Source organism: Hemibagrus wyckioides, linkage group LG11 (genome assembly GCF_019097595.1).
Source record: "Hemibagrus wyckioides isolate EC202008001 linkage group LG11, SWU_Hwy_1.0, whole genome shotgun sequence".
Lineage (NCBI taxonomy): Eukaryota > Metazoa > Chordata > Actinopteri > Siluriformes > Bagridae > Hemibagrus > Hemibagrus wyckioides.
This window is the reverse complement of record NC_080720.1, coordinates 7917387-7943514: the sequence shown is the minus strand read 5'-3', so window position 1 is coordinate 7943514 and position 26128 is coordinate 7917387. Positions and strand designations below refer to the sequence as shown.

Below are 26128 nucleotides of genomic sequence, written 5' to 3'. Positions count from 1 at the left end.
TTTAGTGACTAGCTTAGACTCTCAGTAGACAAGAGTCAGTACCAGACTGTAAAAGGAAGGGCAGGGTTGCAGTTTGTTGTTTTTTATTTGTATGTTTTTTTGGGCCGCAATCATGACCCATGATTGGATCCGTTTGAGCTGGACCCTAAACCCTCAACTGCTGACTTGTATGGTGTCTCACTTGTTAAGTCACTTTTGCATAAAACTGTCAGCCAAATGAAGTGTAATACTAATGTTACTATATACAGTCTTGTACAAATCTAATCTGTGTATAACTGGTACATTGTTCTGTCTGAACCCCACGTTTCATTCTGAAATAACAGCAGCAGTGATTACAGTGAGAATGGTTACAACATTGTACAGGATGAACAATGACCATACTGACCGCAAGTTACAGTAATAACAGTTATAGTCATATAGTTAAAAATGACAGCAAGAACAATAAACAGTTATATTAATAATGTTAATAATCAGCTACAATGATAATAACAACAAACACAACTGTATTAATAATAATAATAATAATAATACAGTTGATGATAATGATCTTACAATCCTTCCTTCCTTCCTTCTATCCCTTCCTTCTATCCCTCCCTTCTTTCCCTTCCTTCCTTCCTTCCTTCCTTCCTTCCTTCTCTCCCTCCCTCCCTCCCTCCCTCCCTCCCTCCCTCCCTTCTCTTCCTCCCTTCTCTTCCTCCCTTCTCTTCCTCCCTTCTCTTACTTCCTTCTCTCCCTCCCTTCTCTCCCTCCTTTCTATTCCTTCTTTCTCTCCCTCCCTTCTTTCTCCCCTTCCTCCAAATCTAAACTATGTTTTACTGGTAGTTTGTTCTGTCTGAACTCCACATTTTTTGGACATATCAGCAGCAGTGATTACCGTGAAAATGGTTAAAGCAGTGTACAAGGATGAGGTCAAAAACAATGACAATAATACTGACCGCAGTTACAGTAATAACAGTTATAGCGATAAGAATAACAGCAAGAACAACAAACACGATTATATTAATAGCATTAATAATCAGTTGCAATAATAACAAACAACAATATTATTAATATTGACAAGATCAAAAACAATGATCATAATGATGACAGCAATAACAACAATGACTTTAATAATCATGATGAAAGTCAGTGATGTTAATAATGATAAAAATGTTTATATATATTTACACATTTAAACCGTTATAAACTTTTATCTTCAATAATTATACGCAGCTTAAATAAACAACAGTCAGCTTAACCAGAATGACCGTGAAACTGCAGTAAGATGAAACGGAACAGAAATAAAGCCAGATTTAATTCAGCATTTCTTGGCGTTTGGATTGCCAGGAAACCTTTCCTGTGCTGAATTACTGTAATTAAACACTAACTTTCATTTTATACCCATGAACTCACCACAGCTGCATACGTTATTGCTATGCTAATCCACCATGGCTTTCTGCTCCAGTTTTGTTCCTTTTAATTTTGATGACAGCGTGTCGTTTCAGTGAGATCAGCCCTGTCTCTACTCCACACATTGGTCTTGTATGTCATTAGCTCTTTCAAGCGGTTAATGTAAGCCACTGGCAACTCTCCCTCCTGCTGCGCTTGTTAAAAAGGTGCTCAGTGGGTGTGAAAACACAACAAAGTTGTTTTGTGTGCGTAAAAGTAGATATTTTATCATTTACCTTATCTCACTCGAGAGATCCCGGAGATACCTTGAACGATTGCTCTGGTTCAGGGTCTATACAGCATTCCCGCACATCCTTAAACATCTGGAAGTGAACCGACTCATCTTTTATAACTAATCTGGAAGATGTGAAAATGGCCTGGAAATATAAGAACCAAAGATGTTATTTAAAACTTATAAACATTTCTAGAATCTGTCAGATTCAGTTGACTCAATTTTATTTACTTTTACAAGGAGAATCCCACTGCTCTCTATATGAGGAATGGTGGAATTCTGACCTGGAATTTTATTTGATCTAATAGCTGGTGTTATTTCCTTTCTGGTCCAGATTAGTCTCTGCTCGTTTGTCTCATTATGTGGAAGGGAGCTGAACATGCCATGTGGTTTGGGTTGTGGATTATTTTTCTGTAGATGTGAGCTGATAAAATCAACCACAAGGCACAAACTGAGCCAAAGGACAGAGCTGTGGAAATGTTCTTGAGATTTCGTGTCAAGACAAGAAGCTTTCATTGTCATTTCAACCATATATATCTGATGCAGAACACAGTGAAATGAATGTTTCTCCAGGACCCTGGTGCTACATGTAACGACACAGAGCTACATGAAACAACATAGAGCTAAATATAATAACACAGAGCTCCATATATAACGACACAGAGCTCCATATAACGACAGAGCTACATATAACGACACAGAGCTACATATAACGACACAGAGCTCCATATAACACCACAGAGCTAAATATAACGACACAGAGCTACTTATAACGACACAGAGCTACTTATAACGACAGAGCTACATATAACACCACAGAGCTCCATATAACGACAGAGCTACATATAACGACACAGAGCTACATATAACGACACAGAGCTCCATATAACGACACAGAGCTAAATATAACGACACAGAGCTACTTATAACGACACAGAGCTACTTATAACGACAGAGCTACATATAACACCACAGAGCTACATATAACGACAGAGCTACATATAACGCCACAGAGCTACATATAACGCCACAGAGCTCCATATAACGACAGAGCTCCATATAACACCACAGAGCTCCATATAACGACAGAGCTACATATAACACCACAGAGCTAAATATAACGACACAGAGCTACTTATAACGACAGAGCTACATATAACACCACAAAGCTACATATAACGGCACAGAGCTACATATAACGGCACAGAGCTCCATATATAACGACAGAGCTACATATAACACCACAGAGCTACATATAACGGCACAGAGCTACATATAACGGCACAGAGCTACATATAACGACACAGAGCTACATATAACACCACAGAGCTACATATAACGGCACAGAGCTACATATAACGGCACAGAGCTACATATAACGACAAAGAGCTACATAGAACGATACAGAGCTACATATAACGACACAGAGCTACATATAACAACACAGAGCTACGTAGAACAATACAGAGCTACATAAAACGACACAGAGCTACATAAAACGACACAGAGCTACATAAAACGACACAGAGCTACATATAACGACACAGAGCTACATATAACGACACAGAGATACATATAACACCACAGAGCTACATATAACGACACAGAGCTACGTAGAACAATACAGAGCTACGTAGAACAATACAGAGCTACGTAGAACAATACAGAGCTACATATAATGACACAGAGCTACGTAGAACAATACAGAGCTACATATAACACCACAGAGCTACATATAACACCACAGAGCTACATATAACACCACAGAGCTACATATAACGACACAGAGCTACATATAACGACACAGAGCTACATATAACACCACAGAGCTACATATAACGACACAGAGCTACATATAACGACACAGAGCTACATATAACGACACAGAGCTACATATAACGACACAGAGCTACATATAATGACACAGAGCTACGTAGAACAATACAGAGCTACGTAGAACAATACAGAGCTACATATAACGACACAGAGATACATATAACGACACAGAGCTACATATAACGACACAGAGCTACATATAATGACACAGAGATACATATAACACCACAGAGCTACATATAACGACACAGAGCTACGTAGAACAATACAGAGCTACGTAGAACAATACAGAGCTACGTAGAACAATACAGAGCTACGTAGAACAATACAGAGCTACATATGACACAGAGCTACGTAGAACAATACAGAGCTACATATAACACCACAGAGCTACATATAACACCACAGAGCTACATATAACGACACAGAGCTACATATAACGACACAGAGCTACATATAACGACACAGAGCTACATATAACGACACAGAGCTACATATAACACCACAGAGCTACATATAACGACACAGAGCTACGTAGAACAATACAGAGCTACATATAACACCACAGAGCTACATATAATGACACAGAGCTACATATAACGACACAGAGCTACATATAACGACACAGAGCTACATATAACGACACAGAGCTACATATAACGACACAGAGCTACATATAACGACACAGAGCTACATATAACACCACAGAGCTACATATAATGACACAGAGCTACATATAACACCACAGAGCTACATATAATGACACAGAGCTACATATAACGACACAGAGCTACATATAACGACACAGAGCTACATATAACGACACAGAGCTACATATAACGACACAGAGCTACATATAATGACACAGAGCTACATATAACACCACAGATCTATGTGTAACGACTCAGAGCTACATATAACGACACAGAGCTACATATAACACCACAGAGCTATGTATAATGACACAGAGCTACATATAACACCACAGAGCTATGTATAATGACTCAGAGCTACATATAATGACACAGAGCTACATATAACACCACAGAGCTACATATAATGAGACAGAGCTACATATAACACCACAGAGCTACATATAACACCACAGAGCTACATATAACGACACAGAGCTACATATAACGACACAGAGCTACATATAACACCACAGATCTATGTGTAACGACTCAGAGCTCCATATATAACGACAGAGCTACATATAACACCACAGAGCTACATATAACGGCACAGAGCTACATATAACGGCACAGAGCTACATATAACGACACAGAGCTACATATAACACCACAGAGCTACATATAACAGCACAGAGCTACATATAACGGCACAGAGCTACATATAACGACAAAGAGCTACATAGAACGATACAGAGCTACATATAACGACACAGAGCTACATATAACGACACAGAGCTACATATAACAACACAGAGCTACATATAACGACACAGAGCTACATATAACGACACAGAGCTACATATAACGACACAGAGCTACATATAACGACACAGAGCTACATATAACACCACAGAGCTACATATAACGACACAGAGCTACGTAGAACAATACAGAGCTACATATAACACCACAGAGCTACATATAATGACACAGAGCTACATATAACGACACAGAGCTACATATAACGACACAGAGCTACATATAACGACACAGAGCTACATATAACGACACAGAGCTACATATAACGACACAGAGCTACATATAACGACACAGAGCTACATATAACACCACAGAGCTACATATAATGACACAGAGCTACATATAACACCACAGAGCTACATATAATGACACAGAGCTACATATAACGACACAGAGCTACATATAACGACACAGAGCTACATATAATGACACAGAGCTACATATAACACCACAGATCTATGTGTAACGACTCAGAGCTACATATAACGACACAGAGCTACATATAACACCACAGAGCTATGTATAATGACACAGAGCTACATATAACACCACAGAGCTATGTATAATGACTCAGAGCTACATATAATGACACAGAGCTACATATAACACCACAGAGCTACATATAATGAGACAGAGCTACATATAACACCACAGAGCTACATATAACACCACAGAGCTACATATAACGACACAGAGCTACATATAACGACACAGAGCTACATATAACACCACAGATCTATGTGTAACGACTCAGAGCTACATATAATGACAGAGCTACATATAACACCACAGAGCTATGTATAATGACTCAGAGCTACATATAACACCACAGAGCTACATATAATGACACAGAGCTACATATAACACCACAGAGCTATGTATAATGACTCAGAGCTACATATAACACCACAGAGCTACATATAATGACACAGAGCTACATATAATGACTCAGAGCTACATATAACACCACAGAGCTACATATAATGACACAGAGCTACATATAACACCACAGAGCTATGTATAATGACTCAGAGCTACATATAACACCACAGAGCTACATATAATGACACAGAGCTACATATAATGACTCAGAGCTACATATAACACCACAGAGCTACATATAATGACACAGAGCTACATATAACACCACAGAGCTACATATAACACCACAGAGCTATGTATAATGACTCAGAGCTACATATAACACCACAGAGCTACATATAACACCACAGAGCTATGTATAATGACTCAGAGCTACATATAACACCACAGAGCTACATATAATGACTCAGAGCTACATATAACACCACAGAGCTACATATAATGACACAGAGCTACATATAACACCACAGAGCTACATATAACACCACAGAGCTACATATAACGACACAGAGCTACATATAACACCACAGATCTATGTGTAACGACTCAGAGCTACATATAATGACAGAACTACATATAACGACACAGAGCTATGTATAATGACTCAGAGCTACATATAACACCACAGAGCTACATATAACACCACAGAGCTACATATAATGACACAGAGCTACATATAACACCACAGAGCTACATATAACACCACAGAGCTACATATAACGACACAGAGCTACATATAACACCACAGATCTATGTGTAACGACTCAGAGCTACATATAATGACAGAACTACATATAACGACACAGAGCTATGTATAATGACTCAGAGCTACATATAACACCACAGAGCTACATATAACACCACAGAGCTACATATAATGACACAGAGCTACATATAACACCACAGATCTATGTGTAACGACTCAGAGCTACATATAATGACAGAGCTACATATAACACCACAGAGCTATGTATAATGACTCAGAGCTACATATAACACCACAGAGCTACATATAATGACTCAGAGCTACATATAACGACACAGAGCTACATATAATGACACAGAGCTACATATAACGACACAGAGCTACATATAACACCACAGAGCTACATATAATGACACAGAGCTACATATAACGACACAGAGCTACATATAACGACACAGAGCTACATATAACGACACAGAGCTACATATAACGACACAGAGCTACATATAACGACACAGAGCTACATATAACGACACAGAGCTACATATAACACCACAGAGCTACATATAATGACACAGAGCTACATATAATGACACAGAGCTACATATAAGGACACAGAGCTACATATAACGACACAGAGCTACATATAACGACACAGAGCTACATCATACAGGGCTGTTCTGCGGTGCCTGGTGGTCCAATTTGGAAAGAGACGTTAGAGAATTCAGCTAGGAAATCTCACAGCCTTGAGAAGAAGAGATTTTCCTACAGAGAAACAAAAAGGAATGCCATTATGTTTGTTTGAAATGATGGACCTGCTAATTGTGGAGAGGAAAATGTGTTGGAAAATTCATTGGCTACAGATTGTATATAAAATAATAAGGCCATATTAAGCTGGCTTTCCTACAGTAGCTGTGCGAGTGAGGGAGTGTGTGCAACTGAGTGTGTGTGTGTCTGTCAGAGGCGGGAAGGGAGTCACTGTTACTAACCGTACACCGTTCCGCTCTGCCTCTTCCTCTTTAAGGAAGCGTTGAACAGTCAGGACTCCAGCATGTGTTCAGTGGAGTGTGAGGTGGTGTTAGAGCAGCTGGAGGCGGCTCTCGAGTGAAATTGGTGTGAAGCTTTTTCTCCTCTGTCAGCACTGATGAGGCTCTTAACATTTAAACCAGTAGGGGAAAGATAAAACTGTGCTTTTCATCTTCTTAAAATGGGACACTGTAAAAGTGAATAACTGGATGGACATTTCTTGCTTTGCATGGAGTGGAACGGTCACTTCTCAGATCAGATGTTGCATATCTCTCTCTTTCTTCAGCCTGCACTGCAGGTCAATTGGTGTTATGTTCAGTGTGGCTTTCCTAGATGTGTGTATACAAGTGAGTGAGTGCATATAACAACACGTAATATTGTGTCTTTCTTTTTGCTGTTTTTAATCCAGTTGTCGGACGAGCAACAGGAAGAGCCTGATAGTGACCTCCAGCACCTCTCCCACTCTACCCAGACCTCACTCACCACTACACGGACATACGGGTAAAGAAATAATTACCTGCACCTATATCTTACAAATTAGTACCTTCAGCATGGTGTGTTCAATTTTAGTTTCAAAATGAACATAGGGAAACAGCTTTTTACTGTATATTATTTTTGCTTCTCTACAAAGACTGAAAATGAAATATTCGTGCAAACCAGAGATGAATAAATGCATCTTTTATAAAAGATATAATAAAAGTAACAATTTCAGGAAATTAAAAAAATAATAATTGTAGTACTTGGAGCACCTTTTTATTTAAGCATGGAGTGGTTCATGTTCACAGTACATCAGGCAATAATGCAATAATCTTTCATTTGATTTTTCCTTTTGGTATGAATAATTGCTGATGCATATCTGGGTCATTCATTAATTTGAGCCTTGAAATGGAATGTGAAATGATTGAGAAGAAGCAAATGAGAATCATGAGGGTATTTATTTATTTATTTATTTGTCGTAGAATCATGTTTGCATTGATATGCAGTGCTATATCCTGCTCTAACACCACCTCACACTCCACTGAACACATGCTGGAGTATATTATATTATATTTATAATATTTATATATATATATATTATATTTATATTGATGTGGGGGCGGGGTGTATGTAAGTATGTTTTAATTTTTAGAAAAATAATAATAATAATTAGATTAAATAATTGACAGTTTATTTTATTTTATTCCTTCCTTCATTTGTAGTGACTCAGCTGGTTCAGTTGTGATTTTGTAACCCTGCTTCCTAGGAATATGTCTTAAATGCGTCATCCTCACATGAACTGTTGTGCACTGAGACATAACACATCAAACATAGTCATAATTAAAGCTCATAGTAATTACCATTTTGCATATTTGTGCACAGATGTTTTAAACACATCAGTACCGAAGATTTCTGATGAACATCTGTCAACTGCTTTCAGAGTACACTGACATAATCGAGTAACTTGTTCATTTATCTTGCAAGCGGCAGAATGGACATCAGCAGTAGTGTTGCACAGCGCTCTTATTCCATAAAACCTTTCTTAAACATATCAATCCTTCATCTTTCACTTCTACTGGAATTATTCACACAGTATTGCCAGTTCCCTAACAGCCTCCTGCTACACTACATAGTAGCATGTAGCCTTCACAGTGCATTATAAGCTCTTCAGAGCACCAAAGAAAACGGAGACTGCAAATATGATTTCTGCTTCTCCATGTACATGTATTCTTACTTTAAAGACATTTTCTTTTTAGATCTAATGAGAAAAGTGACACACAATTAAAATAAGACGTGTGGAAATGAAGTATGCCATTAATTATCCATGTATTCAGAGGCTTTTCCCTGCAGGCAGAAAGACCGAAGCATTTAGGATACCATTTTAATTTCTCTGCTTTAATGGAAACAGTGTTACAGATGTAATCAGCACTCCATGTATGGGAATGTGTTGCATACACACACACCAACATCACAGAGGCATTAATGCAGAACATGTGATCTTGCTTTACGTTTTATTCTCATGTGTAATGATTGTATATTTATGCAATGTAAGTTTAGCTGAAATGCTTGAGCCGCTTCAGCACTAATGGATAAATCTGCTGTGGCTGTGTAGCGCCTGGTGTGAATACGCTGCAGGATAATACAGAGAGGAAGATGAGCATCTGTTTCAAATGCTGAAATGCTGATCTTTGTGTGTTGTGTGTGTGTGTCTGTGGTTGCATATTGTTCAAGTGGTGACTACATATTCATCCTCATGGCTGAGCACTGACAGATTGACAATTCATACAGATGCTTACAAGGCCTTTGTTTTGTGTGTGTATATATATATATATATATATATATATATATAAACTTAAAAATCCAAGCAAAAGCAGTTTGGTAGAAAACAAAGCACTTTCTTTGTGACTGCTCTTGAGTGAGGCAACAGAAAACTTTCTCCCGGTTGTTCATAGATTGTAGGTTTGAATCTGGGTTGCGCCACAAACTATCCATCTCTCACGAAGTCCAAGTTAGCAAAACTGTCTGTTTTCTCATTGTGGGAGGGTCTTACTCTCTCTCCCCTGTCAGTCACCTAGGACACTGGCCTGTAGCGGGTGTCTGTAAGTGCAGGTATGAGGAAGAGGGCAGAAAGCACTTTCCTCCGCTCAGAGCATTTCCAAAAATCAAGTGTTGGGGATGCAGAATATTGGGATAGGTGGAGAGAGATGATTCGCTGTGGCCACCCCTGAAGGGAAAAGCTAAAAGAAGAAGAAGAGCATTTCCAAAAAAATATCTGATTGGCTGGTTTTCACGTGCTTCATAGGAAACCGCCTTCAGCTTTTGTCAATAATAGGATATTGTACGATAGGACAGTACCAAAATAGCAAAGGGGTGGGTGGGTATTCCTTGTGAGCATCTGTTGAATACACATCACTTGTTTTTGGTGATGTTTAAATATATTCCTTAAAAAAGATCTCTGATATAAGTGAATATGTGAGTGAATTTACAAATAACCTAAACATGCTTATAGTTACACATTGTACTAAACATTGTTTAGTATTATGTAGTGAATATTAAATTCCAAGTTTATAGATAAATGAAGACAAAATTTTTGAAACAAATGAAGTCTATTTGGTTACACAGTCTCTCTCTCTCTCTCTCTCTCTCTCTCTCTCTCTCTCACTCACTGCACGTAGAACCCGTTCATGGAGGCAGATTTTTCACACACAAGTGATTAGGAGCTTGATGAACATTACTGTGAAAAATGATTTAACCAGCTGTTAAACATTTTATTGCTGGTTTCCTTTTTAACTTTGCAATGATATTCTGCAGTCTACTAATGTCATTACAATTTTATATTAAATAGCAGTTTCTTTTTTTACTCAGGATTTTAGATTTTACTGCACAAATGTTCAGTGCATCAGTAGTTCAAACTCAAACATTTCATCATGTACTGTACATTTGCTACACATTCATATAGTTTCTTATAAAAGGGAATCCACCCTTTCCTACATTTGTAGGTTTACTAAATTAAATAACTAAATAAAGGGATCTTATGGCAGAAAGTTATTTACGTAAGGCTGCTATCTCTAAATATATATATATATTTTTTTTTTCCACTTGTAATTAAACAGCCTGCAACTCAGGGTGTAATTTATTATGGAGTCATGAGACAGCTTACAGTCTCTATTCTCTAGTCTCTATTCTCTGTTCTCAGTCTCTAGTCTAATATCTGTAATGATAGAAATGTTGTTGTCTTAATGATTTCTGTGACAAGGTGAAGGTTCAGGATATTGAGCTTCTTTTATTAGACCAGAGCAGTTTTTTTTGCATGCTTTCTCACACACACACATTAACATTAACACCAATGCATTTAAGAGCAGTGAGATGAGAAAAGAAAGGGAAGATGGACCGAATGAAGAATCTAGAAGGACAGACTGAAAGGGGACTCTAGAAGGACAGATCGAATGGAGAATCTAGAAAGACAGACTGAAAAGGGACTCTAGAAGGACAGACTGAAAAGGGACTCTAGAAGGACTGACTGAAAGGGGACTCTAGAAGGACTGACTGAAAAGGGACTCTAGAAGGACAGACTGAAAAGGGACTCTAGAAGGACTGACTGAAAAGGGACTCTAGCAGGACAGACTGAAAAGGGACTCTAGAAGGACAGACTGAAAAGGGACTCTAGAAGGACAGACTGAAAAGGGACTCTAGAAGGACAGACTGAAAAGGGACTCTAGAAGGACAGACTGAAAAGGGACTCTAGAAGGACTGACTGAAAAGGGACTCTAGAAGGACAGACTGAAAAGGGACTCTAGAAGGACAGACTGAAAAGGGACTCTAGAAGGACTGACTGAAAAGGGACTCTAGAAGGACTGACTGAAAAGGGACTCTAGAAGGACTGACTGAAAAGGGACTCTAGAAGGACAGACTGAAAAGGGACTCTAGAAGGACAGACTGAAAAGGGACTCTAGAAGGACAGACTGAAAAGGGACTCTAGAAGGACTGACTGAAAAGGGACTCTAGAAGGACAGACTGAAAAGGGACTCTAGAAGGACTGACTGAAAGGGGACTCTAGAAGGACTGACTGAAGGGGGACTCTAGAAGGACTGACTGAAGGGGGACTCGAAGGACAGACTGAAAAGGGACTCTAGAAGGACTGACTGAAAAGGGACTCTAGAAGGACTGACTGAAAAGGGACTCTAGAAGGACAGACTGAAAAGGGACTCTAGAAGGACTGACTGAAAGGGGACTCTAGAAGGACTGACTGAAAAGGGACTCTAGAAGGAGAATCTAGAAGGACAGATGAAAAGGAGAATCAAGAAGGACAGATGAAAGGGAGATTCTAGAAGGACAGACTGGAAGGGAGAATCCAGGAGGACAGACGGAAAGGGAGAATCTTGGTGGTCAGACGGAAAGGGAGAATCTTGGTGGTCAGACAGAAAGGGAGAATCTAGAAGGACAGAAGGAAAGGGAGAATCTAGAAGGACAGACGGAAAGGAGAATTTAGAAGGGACAGACTGAAAGGAGACACTAGAAGGAGAATCTAGAAGGACAGATGAAAGGGAGAATCAAGAAGGACAGATGAAAGGGAGATTCTAGAAGGACAGACGGAAAGGGAGAATCTTGGTGGTCAGACTGAAAGGGAGAATCTAGAAGGACAGACGGAAAGGGAGAATCTTGGTGGTCAGACTGAAAGGGAGAATCTAGAAGGACAGACGGAAAGGGAGAATCTTGGTGGTCAGACTGAAAGGGAGAATCTAGAAGGACAGACGGAAAGGGAAAATCTTGGTGGTCAGACTGCAAGGGAGATTCTAGAGACAGAGGCAGAAAAAAAGAAAACAAGTGATGACATTGTTTGTTTTAGTTAAATAACCTATATTGATAGATGGTGTGAAAATACAGGAATTCAGCGAAAAAATAAAATAAATAATAAAAAAAGAAAGATTTAATTAGGGATGAGAAGGAACAGGAAACAGGTGCAGCCGTGAAGCAGATCGAATGAATTTGGCTGCACAGAGCTGAAACCTGTCCTTACACGGTTGTCAAAACAGGCAGCGTTACTGCAGGGAGTGTGAAAACCACACGCAGGATTGGTATGGTGTATGCCGGAAGACGTGAGGTACAATTTAAACAGTCTTTTCCATTTTCTCCCCATGTGTTAGTGAACAGTGCTGCACTCGGTGTAGCCTCCAATCTGTCACAAGCAGGCAGCAGGATGATTCCTCCCTCAGCATGTTTCCTGAACACTTTCTCCATCACAAAACTGCACAGCTTTGTGAGCACTGCAGATTGACGTGTGCGAGCCCTTCTTATTGTATCGGTAATCCAGAATTACTGGAATCCTGTTTTATTAAAAGCTATCTAAATAGCTAAAAAAAAAAAAATCTTTTTGGTCAGAGCCGCGTGGCCTTGACCGATGGAAACGGGCAGCTTGTCAATATACTGCAATCAGTATAATTACATTGTGTCTAAGTAGCATAAAGATTTGTTCATTAGATAAAATAAAGCAGGTAAAGGTGTAGATTTTGCTTAATCTCAATGGTTGTGCACTGATCATTCTCACTGCTTTTAAAGTTAAAGTAATATGTGAAAATGTGTGGTATAAGGGCTTTGCTCTGTCTATACAAAATATATTCTACACTGTGTAGAGTGAGCAGGAAAGAAATCACTCGTCACTGCTACAGGTTTTAGTCTGTTCCAGGAAAAAAAGCTCAGAAATTAAAAATAAAAGTAATAGTAAGAAGCTCATTAGGAAAATCATTTGACAAAAAATATTTTCAGCAGTTCTTTTGAAATATTGAGCAGTCTGTCTGTGGTTTAGTTTATTAGAACTAACTTGACATGTGTTTTTGCTGGGTTTGGATAGACTCAGTGGTTTTAGATGTTGTTTAGAGGTGCCAGCAATTTATTTAGCTGAAGAGGAAAAGTTATTTCAGTGGGAAAACCTAAATCAGTGCTGTTTTATACAGTCATTAAAGACCGCCGATAAATCAGGAGTCGGCTGTGGCTAACGGTCCTCATCTGAACATATTTAGTCCTGATGCGAGTCATCTTCATTGACCTTGATGGTTGAATCAAGACAGAAATATTGTGTGCAGTGAAGAATCAGGGTGTCTCATTATCCCCCGGTGTGGAATACATTTACTTTGTCTTAAGAGCAGAGCCCTGAACACTGTAGTAGCTGTGAGCTCGTAATCTGACAGCTGGACAGTTCTGTATTATTTTATTCTCGAGGAATCCGTTGCGGTCAAATTTGTCCTACATAATTGACCTTCTCCGTTCCTTTCTAGCAGTTTCTCGAAATTACAATTTGTCCATGCAGTATGTTGCTGTGGAGCAAAAGTTCTCTCTCTTATCCCTTTCTAACAATCCCTCTGTGACCCGGTTCATCATTAAATGAACAGGATACTGGTCCTGTGCGTGCCCAGCTGTTCCTTCACACTTCCTGACAAAGAAATATGCGCTCATTAATATTAAAGATTTCAGCAGTGGTCGGTTGGCAAATACATAATTAATGCAGAAGGGTGTGACCTCAGTGTCGCCCCTCAGTCGGGTGTCGGAGCCCACACCGCTCGGATTTACCGGGGTTGATTAATGATGCCTGAAGCTTAAAGCTTTTCCACAGGCCGAAGTCTGGCTTTTGTTTCTTCTTTATAAATCCTACGCTAAAAACAGGCACTGGCTATGGAAGGCAAGAGATTTATAGCCAATTTAGCTCGTCTTTGAACAGTGTTCTCAGCAGCTCTTTGCCTGGGAGCACAGAGCAAATCGATCGCAACTGAAGCTTTCTTCTACAAATGATGGAAAAGCTTCTTTTTTTTTTCACCATGTGAGGCCTCCATCAATAGAGAGATTAGTTGTCCCTTCCACTTTACCTTGTAATTTATTTTTAAATGGATGTTCACTCAGAGGAGGAAAAATATTTAATGATGGCTGGGGTATTGAGATGAAAAAATCTTTTGATCAATTTAGAAATGGTTTAAAAAGAAATGTTTCCTTGCTTTGCTCAAGAACTTTGTCCTTTTAAAAGGTAAAGTACATGTAGGGGAGAGGAGAGATTGATATTCTTTCCTTTTACAAGGAGGTATATCTTGTAAAAGGAAAGAAAGGGGCAGAATGTAATACAGGGAAATGGGTCTATGTAAATGAGTGGTATTAAAAATGTAGGCTTTTTGAATTGCAGTGTGAACTTGATTGAACAAAAGTGCTTTAGTACTAAAAAAAAAAAAAAAGTAATGTCCTTATGCTCAGGGCTCATTTTTCTGTCTGTTGTTTGTAGGGAGCAGCCCATTGGACAGCCCACGCAATTTCTCCCCCAACACTGCAGCCCACTTCTCCTTCGTGCCCGCCCGCAGGTGAGTGTCCCTCACGGCTCAGGATATCTCTGCACAAGCTCCCACTATCACTTCTCAGAGAAATGACACTTCTTCTGCCATTCAGACTAAACCAGCAGTCTTTGTGTCTCGTCTGCCGGTCGTTAATCAGCCTCTTGTAATTATTTCGAACCGTTTCTTCTCTCTGAGTAGCTTCGAAGAATGACGAGGCGCGAGTTAATGAGTGAATCTGTTCTAAGCTGCAGATGAAATGATGATGAATTAACACTTGGAAAGAGGGCAAGACAGAAAGGGTGATCTCATGTAGAGGAAAAAAGGAATTGTTTCAACTGCAGAAAAAAAAAAATACCCCTCTTAGAGCAAGTCAGTAGATCAACAGTGCCATCTAATGGATAATGGTGGTACTTACCTGGAACTGAAAGTTTTAGTGCCATATTCAGTGTATGTATTGGTGTGTTAGAAAAATATTAAGTATTAAAATAGAATAAGTATTATGTTACATATTAAATGTAAATATATATAGCAATGTATGAAAAGAAATATTTTTCTATGTGTACACACATACTAATGCTGTCCTCTTTCCCACACAGTCACGGGCACAGGGCTGACAGGTACTGTTTCTCATCACTCTGTCTGTCTCTTTCCAGCATCACTGTCACACTGTCACCACACAACATGCCACTGCACTTCATTTCATTAAGCCACAAAGTCAGACTTACACTTCTGTTCTAGCTGCAGAGTTATTATTGATAAAAACCTCTGATTGGCTGGCCAAATGTAGTACAGATTTCAGTGGTAATTGCTGCTTGTATTCATATATCAGCTTGATCACTGAGTACCATTTTGTGTTGACAGAAGAAATAGATAATTTATTATTATTATTATTATTATTATTATTATTATTATTATTGCTGTGAGCACTCAGATGTTCATGATTAAAAAAAAAAGCAGATTTTATTCCATGTTATTGAGGTTTGTTAAAGAAATGATTCAAAATGCTTTGATTTTTGTTCATTAGGGAAATTAACAGTCAGTAAATGTGGCCCATACATCATTAAATATTTATCACATTATACTGTGTAGTGATTTTGTGCATTTTTAGCCCTCACTACTATACTGGAATGTTGTGGTAATTTGAGCAAATTAGACAGATGCTTTATTCCCTTCCAGTCAGTTATGTAAAAGAGGGCATTACTGAACCTTCTCTGAGGACAGACACGCAATTCCTCCCATTGTATTTAGGCCTAAATATATATCTGATTTTGTACGAAAATGAATTCCATTTGTTGTTGGATTGTTGTTTTCATAACAAATCAAGGCTGATCATTGGGAAGAAAATTTTCCCCCACCATCCATTCATCCATCTTCTTGCTTTTCAACAACCTGTCTGTTTACTAAGGAAGTTACATCAACACGTGATGTCTGATGTGGGCAAAACTGTCAGTTTTATCAGATTATAACATGCGCATGAGCGTGTTTGTGCTTCATTGTTTTCCATGTTAATGCGTTTCCATCACTCTGTCAGTGTATGCAGCACATTTTTGTCTTTTTTTCTTTTTATAAAATGCTTTTGCCTTTGCTAGAGCTAAGATCACAGGATCCATAAAACCAGGCACATTTGTTTGGTTTTGCTTTGACGTCTGCTTCAGATATCTGATGTCTAGTATCTGGTCAGCTGAATGATGGGTTTTTTTTAGTTCACAAAGATTCAAGTAAGCTTTTATAGTTTGTTCTTTGCTGTTTGTGTTATTGTAGGACGGATGGCCGGCGCTGGTCTCTCGCCTCACTGCCCTCTTCAGGGTATGGAACTAACACTCCCAGCTCAACCGTCTCAGTGAGTACAGCTCAGTGTGTGTCTGTTTGTGTTTTTGTAAGTTTCGTGTGCCGCATGATTGTAAATAGCTCTTAGACAAATGCATCAATGTTGCATTTGATTTGCCGTCCTTTTCCCATGTGGTGTATCTCATTGATTGTGCTGGGATAACCTGCAGCTTTAAAGCAGCTTTCTATAGCCTGATAAAGCACCACTGACTTGTATTGAATCGTCTTCTTCAAACAGAGCTCTGATTGTGAGACCGCTCAATTCACAGACCACATCAGTCTTGCTCAGCTTTCTGTCTATTCCTAGCTTCCTTCACTAATGAATCACATAACATTAAAACCTACAATGTCTACATATTTTACATGTACAAATTAAAATAGCTCACGCAGGAGTCTATTAGGTGTAATTATTCTGTCCGGGATAAATCATTCTGTCTTTGGCCGATTATGTTTAATGGCTTTGGATGGACAGCATGCAATCCTGTCTCCTGTCACTCAGTCAGTCTGTTAACTTGTGTATCAGAAATGGGGCAGTTAGTTCTTTCTGTCAGGCGCACTAAGCTGGCCTGTGTCACATCATGAGTAACAGTTCAAAAAGAAGCAGTGGAAGACTTCTTATCTCGGAGGAATTGCATTTCAGTTCTTACGCTCTCATATTTGATGGTTGTCGTGCAATGGGCTGAACTAGGTTATAGGTGAGGCACAATTGAGGTTAAAAAAACGTCAATCTGCCGTATCATATTGCTATCTAAATTGCCTGGACATATGGTAGAAAATCCCATAGTCCGTTTCCTTCTTGGCTGCCTAGTGTTAAACCGGCTATGTCCTTTAAAATGTGTTTAAAAAAAACAGTGGCATGGCTTTGTATGGTGCAGCATGCGCTTGCTTCTAAGCAGAACCTCTAACCTGTTTGTTTCGTTCTGAGATCTCCTCCTTGTCTCTGTCTGCTCCTCATAGCTCAAAAAAATGGCCGCTTTTTGCTTGCACAGACAGCATGAACAGTACATGCAAAATCGGTACTTATATTTATCTATTTATCTCTTCGACACATCCAGAGACCCTGAAGATGTTCATAATTAACGACATGTTTATTCAAACAGCAAAAATGACACCTCACTGTCCTCGAAAAATCATTCATTCTACACCGTGCTTAGTGCTGAGTGGCCTAGAAGCTCTGTCTGAGTGTGCTGTGTTGTACAGCAAGCAGAATTTTCTGATTTGTGACCAGAAACGAAATGCTCCCTCTGTTTGTAATTCCTGTTGAGAAAGCCAGGGAGGAATCCTCAACCCTGAGTTCAGCATGACAACAGGGTTGCTCCCACACTCAGCAGTTAAAAAAAAAAAATAAATAAACATTTTAATATTATTTACAGATATGTTATTTGGTTAAAAGTATAACACTGACCATATTTGCTGAGAAGGTAAATATGTCATGGACCTAAAACCACAAACATAATCTGTTGATAACAGACGGCCTCCGTGAAATTCCCAGTTTTAAGAGTTAAGTGGAATGCAGCCTGGCTACCGCATGTCTGAGGTTTATTTTGTTGTTTTAAGAATACGGTCAAATTTCTCATTTGACCGTCGCCGCAGCTTCTGCCTTTGTAATCCCTCCCTCTCTGCTTCTCACAGTCATCATGTTCATCCCAGGAGAAGCTGCACCAGCTGCCCTTCCAGCCCACCGCCGACGAGCTGCACTTCCTCACAAAGCACTTCAGCTCCGAGAGCATCACTGACGAAGAGGGCAGGAGATCGCCAGCCATGCGGCCACGCTCCCGCAGCCTCAGGTACACCCGTGTTCTCGCACACGCTCATATTCCACACTCTATAATATCTCTTCCTGTTTCTCAGCACCTAAAGGACAAACACTAAACCACAGACACATCTCACTCTCATTAAAGTTTCCTCTTAGTTATTCAGCCCTGCTGTCATTCATACCGACTTGGCCCCGTTCTCCTTCTCGTTCTCATCATTACTCAAGGCTTCTTTTCCTCTAAACCTTTTTTTTTTTTTTAAATCTCTATCTCGCTCTCCCCTTTCTTTTTTTTTTGTTGAGATGATTTATTCAGGAAAACCATGGCTGTCCCCGCTGTTCTATCTAGACTCCCCCACTGGGGGTTCTGTAGATCAAGATTATTAGATCCATAAATATTAAATGAGCGCACTAGCTCACTAGCTATTAACGCATTTTTCCCATTACATCTTTCCAGAACTCTCAGTCATCAGAAAAATCTCTCCTGCTTAATTAGAGGCAAGGAAATGAAGCAATCATATGCTAATTTTATGACCTTCATCGCCCGAATGAATTGCCATAGTGGTACATCAGGCTGTATTTGTCCTCTAGTTAGACTGCTCTAGTTCAGATACTCCCCCCCCCACACACACATAGAGGCATTCGCTTACGTTAATGAGCTCAACATAGATGTCATTATCCATCATGGATATGTCATGCCTGTTTTTTTTTTTTTTTTTTTTGAGAGTAGTTTTCCTGGAGAAATCTTGCAGAAAAGATAGCTGTCAAATTCCAGCTCACTTCCTTACCCAGATTTCTCCTTGAATTGGTCTGTCAAAGTTCATTTAAATGAAACGAAAAATATCTGCGATGTGAGTTTTACTATACAAGGTATGTTTTCTCCTAACACTACAGGAATAAGGTGTAGAGACAGGGATTTTTATTCGACTGAAAAATGATGAGCTCGGACCCGTATAATTTATATTTCTGAATTGGCTGGCAGAAATGGCGCTCGTGGTCAGTTTTCCGTTTCATTATGTTCCTTGTAACCCACATGTGCCCATGTGGGGGGCCGTGTCTGTGGGGCTCTGACATGGATTTTTTTTTCTTAATCACAGCACTGACGTAGACAGTGACAGTGAATACTTGTTGTTTTACATGCATGTAGGCAGAAGGTTAATCTTCAAGTCAATAGCAGAATGATCAGTGTAAACAGTGGAGAGGGGCTGTGATTGGCTAGTCGTTCTTAGTTGTGAGCTAATTGGACTTCTGAGAATTCATCATTGACATCTCCATAGCAAGACAATAAAACTGAAAAGCCTTGTGATCTATCTATCTATCTATCTATCTATCTATCTATCTATCTATCTATCTATCTATCTATCTATCTATCTATCTATCTATCTATCTGTCTATCAGTCTATCTATCTATCAGTCTATCTATCTATCTATCTATCTATCTATCTATCTATCTATCTATCTATCTATCTATCTATCTATCTGTCTATCAGTCTATCAGTCTATCAGTCTGTCTATCTCTGTCTGTCTGTCTATCTATCTATCTATCTATCTATCTATCTATCTATCTATCTATCTATCTATCTATCTATCTATCTATCTATCTATCTATCTCAGTCTGCCTATCTATCTACCTATCTATCTATCTATCTATCTATCTATCTATCTGTCTGTCTGTCTGTCTGTCTGTCTGCCTGTCTATCTGCCTATCTATCTATCTATCTGCATGTCTGCCTGTCTGCCTGTTTCTCTATCTATCTATCTATCTATCTATCTATCTATCTATCTTTTTATTTATTTATCTATCTATATATATATCTGCCTGTCTGCCTGTTTATCTATCTATCTATATATCTGTCTGTCTATCTATCTATATATATATATATCGCAATTCTGACATACGTTTTGCTGGGTATATAAAACAGGAAATATTGACAAATATATTTGATTGTGTGTCTTTGTATCTCTGTGCCATGTCACTGATCTTTTCTTGGTGCACTACTGACCATATGTAAAGTAGATCTATGACACAATCACACATTCAAACACAAGGACACACTCGCTGTGCTTTGGTTTCTGTCCACCCTAGAACCACCGGTTAGAGATTTAGACTGGACTCTGGAGGTATTTATCTCTCATACACATGGGATGTGTGTGTATGCTTGTGTATATATATATGTGTGTGTGTGTGTCTCTCTCTCTCTCTCTCTCTCTCTCTCTCTCTCTCAAACAGCACACACAATGCCTCTGTAGTTCTTTTTGTATCTTGTATAGAATGACCATGCAGAACAAAAAAAAAGTCCTGCTTTGATATGTACTAAATCTAATCAAATGCTTTTCATATAATAATAACCCCTGGAATATTTTTTATTTAGTGTGGAATTTTAATAGCGCGGTTGCTTTTCTGCATTGATTAGAACATAAATATCATTACACCACCTCATTACTATCTGTCTAAATGCGAGACATTGTTACTGCACGGCAGCTGCACATCGATCCATCCGACACTCCGAGGTTTATTTAATAAAGGCAAAAATCGCTCCGAGACTCTTTCTTTCATTTTGCCTATTAGTCTCTCTCTCTCTCTCTCTCTCACACACACACACGCTGTCTGTCAGGAGCTGAAATACACTCACTATGATTGTTAATGCCGCATCCTTTGGCTATCAATCACCTTGTCAGAGCTAACCTTTTCTTACTGCAGCCTCAGTTTGATTGCAGTTCTGTTATTGAGATATTTTTCATGTAGACATTCCTGGCGTTAGGACACACCTGTTGAGGGTTATTGCACTGGCGCTGTGAGAAACTGCACCCTTGAGGTTGACCTAATATGCCAGTTTGAGTGTGTTCTCATTCAATTAGGCTTTCTAATAGACCAGGCAAGCTGTCGATGGATGACTAAAAGCATGACCTCATCCACACAGTCACATGACCAACTTCTCTCCGCTCATGAGTGTGACTCAGAGAGAGCTCATCAACACCCCTGATACATACAGATGAACACACACCGCACATACAAACACACACACACACACACACACACACCTATTCACATAAACATGCCCATTACTCTCTACTGCCAGAAGCCTTTGTAGAAATGTTTTCATTGTTAGGAGCTGTATATAGCCCTGCATATTTGTGTTATGAAGAATTTTAATCTGTCTTTTTTTGTTTTAACATTTAGCCCTGGCCGCTCTCCCATATCCTTTGACCATGAGATCGTCATGATGAACCATGTTTACAAAGAGCGCTTCCCAAAGGTGAGCCATATCTAGAGGATGACGGTGTAATATTAAAATCTATAACTAGATTCAAATGTCAGGGCAGCCGAATTTAATTGAAATGGAACAAGAACACGCACACACACACACACACACACACTGGAAATGGATAAACTCCTTAAAGCCAGTGTGACTGAAATGAATAGGGATTAAAGGTCTTTGTCAGTGCAACAGATTACCATAACATCTTTTTTTAATATTTTATATCATCTTTGAGATTCACTGAAAATTCATCTTAAGGGTGATCTGGACTGAAGCAGCTCATACCAGAGAGCACAGGTCAGCGGCCATGATCACTGCAGCTGTGTGTATTTCACACAGCATACAACACCTTCACCAGCATTTGTTGTGACAGATGGAGTCCAAGCAGAGTTATTTTTGCTATATCGAACCGAATCATTGTGAAATGTAAATGCCAGCATATGTGTTATGAAGTAATGATGTTATGGGTTATGATAAGCTGTGTTTACAATTACTATCTCATGTTCCCCGTAGGCCACGGCTCAGATGGAGGTGCGTCTGGCCGAGTTCCTGTCCTCCTCAGCGCCAGAGAAGGTCATGCATCTGGCAGATGGTGTCTTGAGCTTCATCCACCACCAGGTGATTGAGCTGTCCCGGGACTGCCTGGAGAAATCGCGCGAGGGCCTCATCACCTCCCGCTACTTTTATGAGCTGCAGGAGAACCTGGAGAAACTGCTGCAGGATGTGAGTGTTGATGGATATGATGCATGGCCTTTCATTGTCATAAATCTAAGAAGTTTCTGTTCGGCTTTACTACATTCTACAGTACAGACATAGTGATGTCGTCATGAGCATGCAGTACTGCCGGCACAGGTGGTCACCTGCCATACATCCATCATGTGACACACTGCTGATGTCTTGATTATGTCAGTGATAGAATCATAGGGGCTTTAACTAGCTTTATCGCTCCCAGTGGTCCTATGCAGATCCACGTTGTGTGTGTGTGTGTGTGTGTGTAATTGTGTGTCACTGTCTATATATGCAGGGTGTGTATGGTTGGGAATGGGGGAAGCACCTCCCTGATTTTAATTTCACACTTCAGTAACCTCCGCTGGTGACGGATGACTCTCCTAAACAAGCGAAAGGAGGGGTACAAGGATGGAGAAATGGAGAGAGGAGGAGGAGGAGGAGAGATGCGGTCAGACTATCCGCTCTTTTGGTTGGCCATTTCTGACCAGCGCATCAGTGGTGGCTGTGTTACGCTGATCTCGAGGCAGCAGAATGCTAACACACACATGCACACCCACCTAGGCGCTCTGTTGTGGGCTGTAGGCGAGCGAGGATGACATCACCTAGCCCAGGCTAATTGGCTTGTTTGGGTTGGGGTGAACAAGAGTGACAGGTGGGGAAGGCTGCTGTGTGAATCGTTTCTCGGGCAGGTGTGTACAGGAACGTGCACTCAAGCTCATTCTCAGTGTGAGGATGGCACGCGTTTCGTGGCAGAGGAGACTTGAGGAAGAAGAACTCCTTCAGCGGATTTTGGAGCGAAGGGTATGGAGAAATCTTCAGTATAGCACGGATCTTACAGTTGAGTCCGGTGTTGATGTTTTCTCAGAATGGATTTGTGGAATGGATGCGTGACTTGTGCTGGATTTGTTGGTCTGGATTCTGGCAGATCCGGCTGTCTGGGATTTGGGGATTGAGTTCTGAGGATTGACGTGGTTTGTTTAACTTTGGTTTTTGCATACTTAAGCTATACTTTAGTTAAAAAATTTAGTTTCATTTTTTTGTGGAAGTGTCAGTCTGTCAGATTAAGGTGGCATTTAGGTTTTTTTCTATTGTCTTGTCTTTCATTCAGCGGGTAGTAAAGGTCATAGTGAGGATGACCCAAGACACCCATCTCTTTCTAGATGACCAATTGCTACCAATTGCTATAGTTCAGTTTCCAACAGCGTCATCATTAGAAACCACAGGAACCAATCTAGTCGTTCCACTGACCTGTCACCATGATACCTGGCCTCTGATGAATCCTGAGAATGTGCTCCTGACCTCATACCCCCTAGGGCAGATTGCGAGTTTTTCAGAACTCTTTCTCTCGTTCCCTGGTGTCCTCTGTCCTTGGGTGAACCCTGTCTGGAAAATCTATTGGTTAAACCGTTCAGTGTGTGTGTGCTTCAATGCAGGATTCATTACCTGTATAAATTATTCAGAGGATGATTAGAAATCCCCCGGAGGGAAGAATGTTGTCCGCTGTAGACAGCTCTATTAGCCTGAGTCCAGCCAGTGTTTATTAACCACCCAGACTCTATTACACATCCCTCTGTGCCATTTCATCAACTCACTATTCCCTTTTCCATCACTCCCCATCTACTTTTTAAACCACAGTACATTTTCTCAAAAGGTTGTTGTTGTTACAAAAGCACATTTTTAAGCAACTTATTAAAACCAGAAAGGTTTGAAAATATATTCTGTACCTCTTAACAGAAGTATAAGGGAATTATAAAGTGATTTTCTATTCATTTTCTGTTTTCATTCTCAGGCTCATGAGCGTTCGGAGAGTGTGGAGGTGACCTTCGTCACCCAGCTCATTAAGAGGCTGATGATCATCATTGCTCGGCCTGCCCGGCTGCTGGAGTGTCTGGTAAAAATCTATGTTTTGTCGTCTTGATGCTTTATTAACCTTGCAGTTATTCTTAGTCTGAATGCTAACTGCTGCTTTCAGTGGTTAATGAAGCAAAGGAATCAGCTACAGCCTGAAAAATGGACAATGAACCAAGACTAAACCACTGTGAACCTATTAATCTTAAGACTCCTCCTTGCCAGAACGTTCTCTCCTTGTGGGTCTCTCATAATCTATAAACTTGTTTCCTATTGTGTCTCCATGTATTTACGTTTCTTCATTGCTACACAACAGTATAATAATTCTAGTACAATAAACACACACATACCCTGGGCTCTGTGGTTGTGTTGCCTTGTGTATTGAGAGGGATCGGGTGTAGTACCGAGCCTGACAGCCTGCAGAATGAATTTTTCTTTAAGCAGCCTCTACAGCTGTTCACAACCTCTCCACCTCCATCACAAGTCAAGACCAGTCCAAATTGAATATTAAAACAAGCAAAGGATCACAAAGATTTTTTTTACTTATGATGAAAAAACAAACGTTTTGAATGATCACACGCTCGCTGATTTTGACACAAGTAATTCATTTGATCTCGGAGAACACACCCTATTAAAGATTTCTATAAAGATCCAGATGGTCAAACCAAACCGATTGTGAAGATGATGGCGTATATGCCGTAAACAGTTCTCTGACGATAGGTGGAAATAGTGCAGCTGCTGCTCATAATGATGCAGTATAATGTCTTACTAGAGGCGCAGTCAGGGTTGCTTTTGTGACTGCTGAGAGTTTTAGCACACTAATTGTTCTAGCTGTGTCTGCAGCCATGGCTAATGATAGAATAAATTTCTCTAAGTTAATCTTAGAAGAAGGCAGATGTACGTTGAATAGTTATCAATTTAATATGGACATTATTTATTATTCTGGTGTATTTGATGGCGCTTGTTATTGTGTTTCTTTTACTGTTGTTTCTCGTATGTTCTTTAACTATGGAGAGAGATTTCCTCATCCACCATAAGCTGATTAGGACTGTATGGTCTGAATGTGCTTTACGCTTTGTGATAGTTGCATCATTTATTTTCATGCTCTCTTCTGTACTTTATAGGAATTCGATCCTGAGGAGTTCTATCACCTGCTGGAAGCTGCAGAAGGCCATGCAAAAGAAGGCCAGGGAATCAAATCAGACATCCCTCGCTATATCATCAGTCAGCTGGGCCTTACTAGAGACCCCTTGGAAGGTAGAGCCAATTCCTGCTTATTTGGTACATTTAAGGCAGATGACTTCTATTAGAGGTTTAGTGCTTGTTGAATTCATTAACAAAGGTGTGGAGTTACAGAAAC

The 26128-nt window shown here is 39.8% G+C and overlaps 1 protein-coding gene across 5 annotated transcripts in view; it reads left to right on the top strand.

Annotated features, from left to right (window-relative positions):
• The window catches only part of mast2 (microtubule associated serine/threonine kinase 2), a 124920-nt gene that overhangs the window by 88270 nt on the left and 10522 nt on the right, over nt 1-26128 (top strand). For all 5 annotated transcript variants that reach the window (XM_058402407.1, XM_058402408.1, XM_058402411.1 and 2 more), the window contains 9 exons: nt 7974-8065; nt 15303-15378; nt 15948-15968; nt 17113-17191; nt 18811-18965; nt 22113-22188; nt 22705-22914; nt 24710-24811; nt 25893-26025. In XM_058402407.1, coding sequence (XP_058258390.1) covers nt 7974-8065; nt 15303-15378; nt 15948-15968; nt 17113-17191; nt 18811-18965; nt 22113-22188; nt 22705-22914; nt 24710-24811; nt 25893-26025 — 944 coding nt within the window. The remainder of the gene's footprint in view (nt 1-7973; nt 8066-15302; nt 15379-15947; nt 15969-17112; nt 17192-18810; nt 18966-22112; nt 22189-22704; nt 22915-24709; nt 24812-25892; nt 26026-26128) is intronic.